General features: G+C 43.6%; 1 protein-coding gene across 1 annotated transcript in view; it reads left to right on the forward strand.

The window, feature by feature from the left end:
• Positions 1–979: 979 nt before the first annotated feature.
• TG (thyroglobulin) overlaps positions 980–14,308 on the forward strand; it is a gene marked incomplete at its 3' end in the record, with an annotated part of 60,696 nt that continues 47,367 nt past the window's right edge. The window contains exons 1-8 of the mRNA XM_010185816.1: positions 980–1,046; positions 2,692–2,800; positions 3,697–3,794; positions 4,197–4,400; positions 4,747–4,906; positions 9,154–9,260; positions 10,500–10,643; positions 12,383–12,568. Of these exons, the coding sequence (XP_010184118.1) occupies positions 980–1,046; positions 2,692–2,800; positions 3,697–3,794; positions 4,197–4,400; positions 4,747–4,906; positions 9,154–9,260; positions 10,500–10,643; positions 12,383–12,568 (1,075 nt within the window). The remainder of the gene's footprint in view (positions 1,047–2,691; positions 2,801–3,696; positions 3,795–4,196; positions 4,401–4,746; positions 4,907–9,153; positions 9,261–10,499; positions 10,644–12,382; positions 12,569–14,308) is intronic.

A 14,308-nucleotide genomic window follows, 5' to 3' on the forward strand; every position in this document is an offset into this window, starting at 1 on the left:
TCTTTCCTGAAATCAGCCTAAGTCTAGACTCAAACGTGTGCTTGTGTTGTTATTTAGCTATTTATTCTGGGTCCGCTTGTTCCAACCACCTTTGCACATGGTGAGGGCGAGTTCTCGTAATTCCTGGTGCAAGGATATGCAAACTTAAAATCGTAAGAGGTGGACAAGTAAGAAGTGGTACTCTGGAACCAAGGAAGTAATATTTCTGATATGTTTTAGGTTGAGGATCTTGTGTGTAATTAGTACCAAAAAGCTTGACTTGCTTAATGGTTACACTGATCTTGCACCTGGAGGATGAAGCGCAAGAAGCAAAGCTGTTTCCCACCTAATATGTGTCTAATATTGTGTTTTAATAAAGTCCATGTTACAGGTGGGAGTAAAAGCAAAAGGATGAATGTAATTGTCTCTGACTCTCAATTCCCTTTACTCAGTGGAATCAGTGCATCTATCCTGTTTTTTACTTAATAAATGCTCATATGATTGGTTGTATTTTCTCCTAGTGCTGCAGTGCTTGGAGGCCTGTCCCCTCAGCAGGCTTAGGCTCTCTAGATACACAAAAAAGTGTACTTCTGATACCGAGTACAAACTCTGCTTGCACCACAGTGCAGGTGAGAGCCAGAGCTCTGGCCGGGGTCATGCCAACACGCTCAATTAGTGTGTTGATTTAACCAAATCCCCACTGCTACACCCTGGGCCTGCTGCTGCTTGTTCTCCTCTTCCGTGACCAGGCTCAGTAGTGCTCCCTGGAGCGGGGATGAGAAGGAGCTGAGGAGAGCCATGAGGGCCGTTCCAGGTGAACGGGCCTCTTGCAGTTTTTTCAGAAGCATCATATGCGTCACTCACCCAATTCTGTGGCCAGTCTAGCAGTGCAGAAGTGAACCTATCTGCACGATGCTTGCTATAAAAAGGCAGGTGAAGGCCCCACGGGTGTGCAGGGCCCCCTCACTGACTGCAGGGGATGGAGCTCTCCTATTGCAAGATGGGCTCAATCCCATTTTGCACCCTTCTTTGTTGCTTTATTGGCATCGCAACAGCCAATATATTTGGTAAGTATGCTTGTTCTGTCCCTCTGCCTGTGTCCAGTAGTGACTGTGCTCCTGTGATATTTGTGCTGCTCTGTGTATTATTGCAATGAAGTATATAATAATCTTGAATCTTATACATTGTAAGCTTAGGTAGTTATTGTGTGCTGTGCAAACTGAATTTGAGCTCCAGATTAAATGCTAAGCTGTAAGGATCTTTAAACGGTCAGGGTTATCTAGTTTAGTACAGCTGGATTTTGGTTGAGTGGAAAAAAAACTCCACAAACATTTTCTGGAAGAACAGACTGGGCTAAAGCAGGAGTTTGGGTAAGAAAAGGTGGTGATGCAGAGATGTGAAGGTTCTAAAATTATATTTTCTATTTGTATGTGCCATCATCTAATTAGGCTTGAACCTTAAGATACTGGGTAGTCTGACTGCCATCCCCAGTTCTTGGTCTGAGTTTGATAGCCCTGCACAACAACCAGTTTGAATCACTGATTAATCTCTTAATTCAAACATTTTAGTAGACTCTCTCTAGCACTGTACAAAGGAATCTCCACACATCCCAGAGCAACTGGCTCAGAGACATGTTTGAGGTGAAAATGGTGAGGTTGGCCTGCTTGTGGATGTCTATAAGTGAGCTTGTGAAAACTTTCATAGGAATTTAAAAGGACATAGTAAAAACCCACAGAAACAGAAGTGATTGAGAGGTCTTAGGTGCACAGAAACCATCTGTGCTTTAAGAAGTCCCTAAGTCCCTGAGCTACAAATTACTGGAGGCTGAAATGCATTCAGAATACTTGTGATGTATTTGCATCACTATGTGTGGTCACGCTCAGACTAAATACTGGATTAAGTGAACTTTTCATATAAATCACTGTAGCTATGGTTTTGTTTGTTTGCTGTATTTTTATAGAACTAGTCAATGGAATTAAAAACATCACATTCATTGAATTTTGAGGGTGGGGAAAGTGTCAGATCAACTAATCTGTTCTGTAAAAAAGGACCTACTAAATTTCATCATTCTTCCAAAACAGTATCCAAAGGGACTTTTGAATGTATTAAGAACTAAAGAGTCAACTGTTTTCTTGTTAGATGACTTCAGTAGTTGATCATTTGCTCCAGTAAAAATTGAGAAGTGCTCCTAATTATGAATTAGTCTGATACTAACTGCTAGACATTTATTCTTTTTAGGTCTTCCATGAGATTAAGAAATACCTCTCCTTTTGCTGGAATAGCGAGTGACTTAGCTTCAATAAAGAATAAATACTCAGAAACATTAATAGTGGTGTGTGTGGTTATGGCAAAGGGCTGTTTTGTGGTGAAAGCCACAACTAACTCTGAGTAAGTGAAGTACCCTGGGTACCAGAAAATAATAGACATACTGGTACAGAACAGAGCTAAGACTAATTAAAAACAGGCCTGGGAAGGGGGTTCACGAGCATCACTGTCATGTGCTTATCCTGCAGCTGGCAATGCAGCGGGTTTGTTCAGTACTTCCCTCAGCTGTCCCATGCAGAAATGCACACAAGGAGCAATGGGGAAACAACCAGGCAGGACCCATGAACCTGGGGATTTTACCACATAGCACTGACAGTAACAGGGCTTTGATAAGAACAGACCTGTGGTGAAACCACCCTTATGTGTTTACCCTCTTGCTGCTTTCAGAGTATCAGACAGATTCCCAACCATTACGTCCATGCGAACTCCAGAGGGAGAAAGCTTTTTCAGGAGGAGAAACCTATGTTCCTCAGTGCTCAGAAGATGGCCAGTTCAGGTAACTCATCACTGCTATTTCTCTGCTGTTAGGTGACATGACCTTTCATTACTAATGAAAGCTTTGGCTTCAGTTTTGAAGAGCCTCTGTATTGGTGGGCTGGAGGGTGAGGGGTGCAGGAGACTGGAGGGACTTCTTTGGACCATGTTGCAGATCCAGCCTCTCCTGAATGAACGCTGTGTCACTCGAAATAATCTCTGGGTTAAGAGGTCGATTTAAGATTAACCTTGGTGACACCATTTGCATGTTAAATACTTGGTGCAGGTTGTTGTCTAATGAAACTGTTGTCTTTGCATGCATGCTCATGGTCTGTGATCAGTGTGCCATCTGGCACGGCTAGGCCAGGTTGACTTGGAGAAGTTATCCACCCTGCTGTAAGTGGCATAGTTGGATTTCCTCCTAGAGGCAGTAAAGGAACCAAAAAGTCAATGGAGAACAGTGATTTAGAGAGCAGTATGTTGTTTGAAGATGCAAGGAGTTAATGAGTTGAAGCTGAGGCTGAGGGAAGTAGAGATTGTAATGTCCCCTACTGTTGTGTTATTGATGTTGCATAGAGTGGGTGACCTTGACTGTTCTAGATTTGGCTTAGAAAATGTTTCAAAACATATGGTAAATCTCAAATACCGAAAGTCAGAATTCTGTCCAACCTGGTTACTTCCTGCATGACTTCCAAGTCTCTTATCTGCAATTCCTGAAGACTTCAGAGAATTACTAGAATTAAGAGCTCCAACCAGGTACAGTTACAGTCAACAGAAACACAACTCTGTTTGATTCTGTTATTTGCAGTGTTGAAGTACTTGAACTTGTTTGGCTTGCTTTAAGATTTTTTGTGTCCCTTACTGACTGAGGGCTCAGTCACTAACAAAATAAAATATGTTACTTGTGATCTCCTTCAGGACAGTTCAGTGCAGTAGGAATGGTCTTTCCTGTTGGTGTGTGGATGAGAATGGCATTGAAGTACCTGGCAGCAAACAGAACGGCTATCCCATATCTTGTGAGTCACAAGTTTCTATTTTTGTTCAGATTGGGTAAAAGGCTATTTAAATCTGTATTTGAATTGCTAAAAAGATAGCTCCAGACTTTGATGGACTTTGTAATTTGCTGGGTCTTTCTGGTGGGAGGTCTGGAGTTTCTTTGGAGGTGGTCATGGAAACCTGATACACCGAGGTGGTCTGTATTCATGAAGGTCACAGTAAATCATGAATGAAGATCAACTTAGTGTATTGGCTTTTGAGTTGGAGGGCTTCAGCCCTATCTGTGGTGGATTTCTGTATATCAATTTTCATGACCTTAAGTCCACCCATGTCCTGAGAAAACTCAGCTATTTTCTTAAACATAAATGGTTCTGTACTCAACAAATTCCTCCCTCTAACAGTGCCCCTCTCTGGTACTACAGGCTTATCCTTTTGCCAGCTGCAAAAGCAGAGAATCTTGGTGAGTCGATACATCAACAGCAGCAGCATCTCCTATGTCCCTCAGTGCCTGGATTCAGGAGCTTTTGATGTGGTGCAGTGCGACACAGAGCTGGGTCAGTGCTGGTGTGTAGATCCAGAAGGAATGGAGATTTATGGCACCAGGCAGAGGGGAAAGCCAGTGCGGTGTAAGTAATATTCAACAAAATAGTGGGTTTTGTAGGGTGGGAAGGTTTGGTGTGAATGAAAGGTAGTGGATCAGGAGCTTGTGCTGCAGCCTACACTTATCCTATGGAAGTATAGGTGTTAAAGTGAGTTGTTGTGGTCTTTGTTTCATTGAATCACAGAATATCCCAAGTTGGAAGAGACCCATAAGGTTCATTGAGTCCAATTCCATGTTCCACATAACAAGGATACGAGACATTTAGGTGTCCATGCTCAATGTAGTGAATCTAAAGCCCTTCCAAACCATGGGGTGGCTAATCAGCTGTTTGTGGGAAGTTAAAACACCAATAAACATTTGTTTCCTGTCAGGTCCGGGAAATTGTGAGATCCGAGACCGTCGCATTCTGCATGGGTTTGGGGAGAAGAGCCCACCCCAGTGCTCAGCAGACGGAGAGTTTCTGCCTGTCCAGTGCAAGTTTGTCAACACTACAGACATGATGTTTTTTGATCTTGTTCATAATTATAACAGGTAAGAGCGTAGGCTTCTGAAACAGGGAGGCAATCATCCATGCATTGTCAAGTCAATGTCTTACTGCTTTTTATTTTTCCACATGAAGCCCTTCTTCTGTGACCCAATATGATGTGACTTTTTGTTAGTGAATGGACCAAGTGAGAAACTTTTTCTTCTTAATTAAATGTACTCGTTTAGAAAAGCCTGATATTCCATGCCTGCAGTCTAATCAGTGTGTCCTCACACACCGGCAGATGCCACATTATGATCTGTATTTGGAAAAGTAGCCAGGGCTACCTTGACAGATAAACGAGGTAAATGCGGAAGGACGAGAGGAATTCAAATGTATGTATGAGGTAGGAAAGACGGTTCCCGATGGGAAGTGAAAACGATGGGAAACTCCAGTCCGTTGAGGCAGTGCCAGAGTTGCTCATACAGGTGAACCAGTAGGTGGTGAATGGATGTCCTGACATATGAGTGGTTTGGGGTGATTGGAGATGGCTGGGGAAGGCTTCAAAATGCTGGATCAAATCTTTGTATGCTTCTTGTCAGCAAGAAGCTGTTGTCCTGTGGAGGAGCTGGGAATTAATGCTCAGTTGGAGAAATAAGGGATGGCTGAGAAACAACCACAGGGACAGGAGTTCATTTCGGTGCAGTTGTTCAGACTCTCCAGAGAAACCTTTTGGTCTCATGAAGTGCCATTATCTTGGCATCTCAGTCAGAGCATTTCTCCGGTGGAGGGCAGTGGAGTAAATGTGATGTCTCGTTCTGAGTCGGCTCTGTAGTAGCAAGGGCATTTTATGGTAAATGTCAGTTTTGCTGTTTTGAGGGTTTTCTTTTTTAATTTAAGCAAAACTGAAAGGCAGACCCAAATGCACAGTGCAAACTTGTCAGGGCTTTGGGAGAGGTTATCTTGGCAAGAGCAAAATAATCTGGCTTTTTTGTTCGCTGGCCTGTGCAGTGTGGAAATTCTAAAAGAGCAATTACAGAGGAGAAAGCAATGCTTTAAATTAACTTTTTTTTTTCTTTTTCTCCCATTGGGAGATTTGGCTGCAAAGTCCTGCAAGATTGGTCTTTTCTTATGTCTGTATCATGTAATCAATCTCAGCAGGATCACTTCACTCCCAGCTGCCTACCTTTCTAATTATGGCATTGACTTAACCCGTTGCCATCATATCTGAGAGTCTCAGGCCATTAATATGTTTATTTTCACACTATTCCTGCCTGAAATGTCATTATCCTTTCCCATAAACAGGAGGCTCGAATATGCAGTTTAAGGGTTCCAGAGCAAAGGACTGTAGGAGAACAAGGATTTAAACCCGTATATTATGTTTATGTGAAACTGGTGGAGAAACTTTCTTTGGTTCCACAGACTGACTTCTGAAATCTATACATGTCTGACACTAACTCCCTTCTCAAACTGTTTCCTTACACCTTCATAAATATTCCAGAATAAGTCAGTATGTAAAAAAATAAGATAAAAATAAAAATAATAAAATGAGAAATTCAGAACCTTAGAGCTAAGAATTTCCCAAGAATAAGACTTTTGGGAATAAAGATGAGCCCAAATTTCCTGCCTCTCTCTGGTGACTTGGCTGCTGTTACTTGTTTTATATAGACTGTACACAAGTCCTACTTGGACGGGCAGCCCTACAGAAGGCTCTGTAGTAGACTGGGGAGAAAGATCAAAAAATCAAAAGTGGAGTAGGATCATTTTACTTTCCTGCTATGATTTACATCAGACTGAAGACCTTGTGTCAGTGTCTTTATTCCAGCTCACTGGAGGTTCTTCTCTATTATGTTCTATTTTGTTGGCAGTCGGAAAAAAAACCCGTGATTTGGTTTTCTCTCTCTGTTCATAGTTAATAAGAAAGGCGGCTACAACTTAACTGGCACACATGAAACATAGAAGGGGTTACTTGCAAACCTGCTCTTGAAGGTCAGTAATGAGTTGTCTTTGCTGGAAGCCATGAGCAGAGACTCACAGTTGGAAGAAAAGGTCAACAACCTCACATTAATTTACTTTCCAGTAGTTTTGAGTGCAAGCATTCTTGTTGAAATACGTGGCTGCACTATAAATTTAACCATAACTAGAATGTAGTCATCTTTGCTTCAGCATTTTATTTGGACTGGGTCTGATAGATGAGGTGCTCTCTATTATCACTTCTCACCTCAGGGGCTGAGATTGAAAAAAGGTTGAGAAAAGAAGCGGTAGGAAGTGAGTTTTCCAAGTGAGGTGAGCAAAGTTCTGTCCTCTTGTTTGCGTGGGCCTAATTTGTATCCGCTTGTGCTTTATTTAGCTGTGCTCTCAACGTGGAACAAAAATAACCAGAATGACAGGATGTGACTACACATCTGCCCCATATAAAGTAGTATAATTATGCATGTGATGACTTAACATCGAGGATGGAAGAAAACAGCATGCAGAATCTTTTCATTACATCCTGTCCCACTCAGCTAGATGCTGAGAGGCTGCTGTGATGAGCTCCAAGGATATGAGCGGTGCAGAATTCTGCCTTCGAATATAGAGGCATTGCTCTTCTAAGAAGAGAAAAGATCATATTCCTCATTGGGCAATGGCCAGTGTATGATAATTCAGGGGAGCAGAAGCACTTGAAATGTCCTAAGCCATTTATATCTGTGTGTACATAGAAGACCATAAAAAATATGGTATTTAGCTGTTTATATCTTAAATTTCATTGATTTAGTGCTGTACGAAGTCCCTTCATGCCCTGAAATACGACAGTGGTTGCTTTTAGCATGCTAATGTCAGCAGTGAAGCAGGATTTGACAGTCCAAGATGGAAGGAGTTCATTGGCTTTTAATGAGAGAGTGCCAAAGCTGAGGGATGTGCAAGCTCTGAGAGGGGGCACCACTGATTAATGCTGGGACAGCCCCAAGGTTACCAGCCACTTCCTCTGCCAGGGGTTGCTGTCACTTTGTGCCTTCCTCCAGCCTGCGCTGTGAGGTCCTGAGGGTGCAGCAACATCTTCAGCTCTCCTGGCAAGAGGTAACAGAGCTCTCAGGCTGACTTTTGAAGGTGGCAAAGGCTCTTACTCCACTCCCCTCACCTCACCATGGGCTCTGAGCCACATCAGCTTTTCGCTGCATTTCTCAGGGGCACTGCACATGCTACAGCAGCCCTGAGGCTGCAGGAAGGTGTCACTGGTCACAGTTCCCATTTCACAGAGTTGCTGTAAAGTGCTTTGGCACATTAACCTTTTTCCCAGTTGATCAGGGCCTAATCCACCATGACTCTTACTGCTAAGTGTCCTTCCTTGGGAAAAACCTCCTTCGTGTAACTCTCTAAAGGTCTTGAGCAGAAAATTCCACCTCTCTGTTGCTAGATTTTCCTAAAAAAGTCACATCCAGCTGGGACACCAGACCGTTATTGTATTTCAGGTTAAGGGTATGCATCTGTAAAATAATATGGTTATTTTGGAACAATGATATGATTATTTTGGAACTTGGATAAGTAATTCTGCTGGTCATATCGCCTGAATCGAGAAAAACTTACCTTCTCTTTGCTTGGAGAAACCCTAGAATGTCTGCCAGTTAAGATCACATTTATTGTGTTTTTTCCAACTCTGACCCTATTACGTTTCCTTACTAAATCATGGCTTTGCTGGAATCTGGCTGTTGTCACTCCTAGAATATTATACTGGAAACTACCACCTCTTTGATCTCCAGAAGTAAGAGCCAATCTCACTTGTAATATGTTTAAACCCCTTTCTCTTTAATCTGTTGAGCCATGCTTGCAAAATGAAAAAGATTAATGAGGTTTTTATCAGCTTTTGTGCTTAATTCGGTGCAGAAAGTGTATATAGCCTGTGGGGAAGGGGAAACAACCTGTTTGTTTAGGCACTCTGCCATCTTGTGCGGATTTGTGGAAGGAGCTAATGAACGGGAGTTGTAATAACATTAAGCCAATGTCCATCTATTTTACACTCTCTGGCAGGCTTTCAAAGATGAGACTAGAATTGAAAATGAGTGTTAGATGCTGGGTACCTGCTTAGGAAGGGTCAGAAATCTGTCTGAAGGGAGATTGTCCTGTGTTTGTTTAACAAAATGACATTTAGGAGACTTGTTAGCTGCTGAATCCATGTCAGAGCCTAGCCGCCATAAGGAGACCAAAGGGTTTTGTAATGGCTTTGTGCTCTGCGGACATCCTTGCTGTACAAATCTGGGAGGGAAACACGGATGATGATTTGTTGCTGTCAGTGAGCCTCCCTGGGCTCTTCACAGGAGCCTGCTTTTCCTTCCAGGCTCCCGAGGGCTTTCCAAACGTTCAGCTCCTTGCGGGAGGCATTCCCGGAGGTCTCTGGGTACTGTTATTGCGTGGACAGCCTGGGGAGAGAGTTAGCAGACACTGGTAAGTACCCTCTGGCGTCTGATCCTTTACCTTGAGTGGCTCTGAATTCCCAAGGAAAAGGGCACATAACAAGTATCAGTCTTCAGCTTCATTTAGAACATGGACTTCATCCTTGCAAGAGGTAAGAGCACTGTGACCAGCGTAGTGCCCATAGGAAAGACTGGAGCTCACTGGTGAAGTCCTACCCTGAGGAGTAGCACTTCAGTCAGCAGCAAGTGGAGCTGTGCTCCCTGGGAGCTAATCCTGTCCTTTCTGAGATGGTGGAATGGGATTTCTGAATGAAACCTGCATCTTATTTAATGTGCCCAATTAGCAAATTCAAGGGAATATAAAGGGTCTGGAGATCAAACTATATTCTTCTTGCTCAGGTAGAAACATAGAAGGGTTTGGGTTGGAAGGAACCTTTAAAGATCATCTAGTCAAACCCCCCTGCCATGGGCAGAGACATCAGATAGAAGCACAGACTCATTAAGCTTGGAAAGGACCTCTAAGATCATCAAGTCCAACCATCAAGCCAACACCACCATGCCCTTAAGTGCCACATCTACACATTTTTTGAACATCTCCAGCGATGGTGACTGGAGGGCCTTCCTTTTCTGTCACAAGTTCAGGATACTTTTTAGGCATATTAATAGTTGGTGGGACACTTTAGAAGAAAGAATGAGTTTTCCAAGAAAGAGGAATCAGGAGGTCAAGGACTTCCAGCTCCACTTCCCTAGGTACTGGGTTTAAAAATAATATTAATAATAAAAAGAAAAACTGGGAAAAATAGAAAACATGATAGCTTAAAATTTAGATGGTTGAGAACTTCAACATTTAATACCCGCAAGGGTGAGAAGTTCTCAAAATGTTTGTGCACTCAGGGAAACTACTACACATCTTTGTTTTTGGTATACAACCAAAATGATTGGGAATTATTTTTTGATAACATCCATTTCCAAAATTTCACCAATTACTCTACTGCAGACTGAACCTAATAAAACCACAACACAGTACCAGTTACAGGATGTTCCTCCTGCTTGTTTTGGTAGATGTCAAGACACGTAGCTAATGACTGGGCACACAGCAATGGGTTATATGGGGTGGTGTTTAGGGTTATGCCATATAGGTTCACATATGGCCTGTTTAGAGGACTGGTTTTCTTTCTCCCTGATAGGCTTTCAGTTCTGCTACTCTGATGTAAAGCAGGTGATTTCTGTCTTAAAACTAGGCTGTGTGCTAAAGGTCTCTCTTCCCCAGGCTTGGAACTGCTGCTCGATGAAGTTTACGACACAATTTTCTCTGCGCTGGAGCCTGCCCGCATATTCATGGAGACCAGCATCTATCGCATCCTGCAGAGGCGGTTTCTGGGGGTGCAGCTGGCTACGTCTGGCACGTTCAGGTGTAAGTAGCACCCAGGTGGCACCTTGTAAATGAGGTGACAGTTTTGGAGTTTATTTATATGTAACAGCTTCCGCTGGGGAGAGTCATTCTATGAGTCTCTTGCACTAAAAACGTATAATAGCACAGTTTCAGTGCGAGAATTGAAGTTCTTGCATTGCAGCTGGCTTTTAACCTCTGCATTGTACATTCTTACTAGCAGATTGTACTTGTCCTCCAATCAGCACTTTCCCATGCACTTGAAGTTCACATTAGTTCAAATCCCATGAACTCTTCATATGTCTTGCCCTGAGATTATGGAGATGGATCTGATGATTTATTAAATTAAAAGCCTGAGAAAATGCTCCGTAATTTATGATGGTATACTCAGAAATAGGAAGGATCTTGCACTCAATCTCCGGGAGGCAACACAAGGGTTTGTTGTGCCTTAGCCAGCATGGCTGAACTTCTGGATCTGCCCTTGGGCCTGTTCCCTTCTGGTTGGGGCAGGCAAATAGGGAGAGAGTTTCTATGGGCAATGAGCTCTGTGGGACAGGAGGCCAGGTACCTCCTTCTCTCTCCTACACTGGATCTCATGAGAGTTGCCTTGGCTGGGATGAGTTTGAACCTCCGGTGTGATCCTTCATCCTCCCATCCAAATTCCTCTGACATTGCTGTCTGACCCTTGCTAAGGAGTTGCATCACCAGAGATATTTAGCAGATACTGATGTAAGTCTTCCAGCTGCGTAGTCACAGGGTTTTTCTACTTCTGGGACAAACAGATCACTCTGGGGAGTCTGGAAAGCATCTCCTCTCTTCTGCTGCAGTGTCGTGCAGTGAGCTCTGGCTGTGGCTGGGGATGCAGCAGCCATCAGCAAAGACGAAGCTGTAACAGCCACAAGATGGAGATGTGACCACGTTCCTCAGACACTGAAGGGGATGGCTTTGGTGACTAACCCAGATCCCACACTGCCACCTGAAGCCAATCACATTAGAAAAACTGTCAGATTTCCTTGGTGGACAGGTTGTTCTGATGTGATTCTCTTGCTGCCTCATCCTGGTAGCTGAGTGTAGCTGGAAAGCTCATGAAAGTGAGAAATATTTAGGCTGTAGGACTACAGATTTATATGAACAAGCAAAATCTCTGTTGGAACGGCAAAGTCAAGCACTGGAGAGATCATAACTCAGATTTGCTTTATGGAGTGTTGGCTTCTCTGCCATTAAGGCCAGTTTGGCTAGAATAGGGTCTTTGGATCACTGCTGAGGGATGTGAAGAAACTGGATGATCCCAGACCAAATCTCAAGAGTCAGGTGCAGATCCTTTTGCAGGAGCAATGCATCATTCTCTTCAGAAACATTGATGTTTGCCTTCATCTCGGTCTCCCAAGCTGCACATCTGTCTCTGTTGACCAGCTTTGCATTTGCACTGAGGGCTGGAGCTCACCTCGCCTCCAGCACAGCTCCCTGAGAGAGATGCTGCTACTCTGCCTGCCCACAACTGTGGCCAAAAATGTGTTGAGGTTTTATTTTCTGTTTAGCTTTCAGAAATAAATGCATCCAGTAGAAAACCCTGGGGTTTTCTCCAGGGGACAATAGAATGGAGAATTTGCATTTTGGGCTGGTACTTGAAGTTTCACTGAAAACAGTCAGGAAATTAAACTTTTTTTTTTTTCCCCCCAAATAGGCAAACAATGGGATACAGCAGAGGTGGCTCTGAAACTTGAGGCTTTCTCTCCTTAACACACACTCTTTTTTTCTTCCAGGCCCTTCAAAGTGCGAGGTTGAGCGGTTCGCAGCCCTGCGTTACCAGCACGCCTACGTGCCGTCTTGTGATGCCGACGGGGGCTACGCGCCACTGCAGTGTCAGCAGGGGGGACAGTGCTGGTGTGTGGACACCAAAGGGCAAGAGGTCCAGGGTACAAAGAGACGAGGGCAGCCCCTGGCCTGCGGTATGTGCAAGGTTTGGAAAAGGAAAAATAATCACATTTCTCAGTGATTTAGAAAGAAACCTGAAGGACAGTTCCCTTCTCAGCTCTGACAGATTCTGGTGTTCAAAAACTGGGATCTAAAACCCTCCCTGGGGTTAAGAGCCACATTCTAATAAATTACTAAATAACATATTCTTTTTCTTTTCTTTTATGACCTTTCTTTAGTCTTTTAGTTTTGTACACAGTGAGGCTTTCCTTTGTAACTGTGGTATCTGTCTCTTGACTCCAGGAACTGGGGCATTAAGTCAGAATATCAGAGATAATACAAGGAAGCCATTGATGGTGGTTTTGGGTTTTACCTCTTTCCTTCGGTGAAATGCTGTGGCATTTCTAAGGCATCTCTTATCCTAAGCATTTTTTCCCATCTCTGTCACTACATATTTGACCGTGAAAATTGCTACATTCAGTAAAAAAAAACCCAGACAATTTGGAAAAGGTGTATACGTTTGGGCTTTTAGAGAAGTTATTAAGAATACACCATCAAGTCAGTGCCCCAGATGGAAATGACAGCAGAAATGTCAAAGGGCTGGAGGGGAGGAGGAAAGTTAAAAAATTTCACTCTGAAGCGCACTACCTAAATATTCAGGATTGCGCCGGGGGCTGGGAGAGCACAAGGTCGTGACACAGGGGCCGCCCTCAGGGAAGGTAATTTCTGTGTCTGCAAGACATCGTTTTACCACGCAAATAGGGAAGGAGGAACCTGCCCTGGGTGTCACGGCTCCACGTTGCTCAGAGAGCTCTGGGCACAGACAGGCTTACTGTGAAATGAAAATGTTTGCATGCCTCGGAGGCTGATCACCAAGGATATTGCAGGGGATCCTGTGAGGCCATGCCATATGTTGGGACTGGTTGTTTTCTCTTTGAATGGGCTCTGTTGAGCCTTCCTGATGACTTTTTTTTGCGTGGGGGCAATGACTTGAGGCTGTTTGCAGCTTTTTTTGGCAGACTCAGGAAATTTAAAGAGGAAAAAAAATTTCTGCAGAGGTTTTGCAGACTAACTCCTGAGAAGGTATTTCATGAGGATATAGCTGCAGTCTGTGTTCAGACAGCAACATGCCGTGCGTATGTCTCCAGATCTGCTCTGGTTTATTTCTCTTTAATATTTTCAACTCATGCTCAGCAGCGTGAACACTGGAGGAGGCAGAGGCGGAGGTGTGGGTAGCATTTCGGGTACTCGCACGCAGTCCTGATAGAGACATGCTCCTTGTCAGACCTTTATAGCAAATTCACCCTGGCAGTGCTTTTGTGTTCATTCCTTCTCACTCTGCTTTGATTTGATTCAACAGTTGATAGGAAGGGAAAGCGTTTAAAGACCATGATCCTACATTTGTTTCGTGTTAGCATACTTGCGGGATTGTGGCTTACACTAAGTTATTGGTCCCCAGAGGAATGTTCTTCATCCCTCTTACCAAGAGCCAACACTGAAAACAGAAGGGGCCCATCTTACAGCAAACGCCTTTACAAAGGGACGACTGTGAGGGACCCTGAGCTGCTGCCAGGAACTGCAGAGCAGGACAAGGGTGCAAAATGAGGAGTGAGAAAGATGCTGATCACAGAGCCTCAAATGACTTGCTAATCTATTTTAGCAGCTTTTAAGGTTTCCAGCTTTTACCCTTACTATTAACAGGATTTATGACTGCTTTATCATATTGCCTGAACATGGAATAAATGGGGATGGGATGGGGAGGCCAAGGGAGGCCA

The sequence above is a fragment of the Mesitornis unicolor genome, unplaced genomic scaffold (genome assembly GCF_000695765.1).
Source record: "Mesitornis unicolor isolate BGI_N332 unplaced genomic scaffold, ASM69576v1 scaffold4486, whole genome shotgun sequence".
Classification (NCBI taxonomy): domain Eukaryota; kingdom Metazoa; phylum Chordata; class Aves; order Mesitornithiformes; family Mesitornithidae; genus Mesitornis; species Mesitornis unicolor.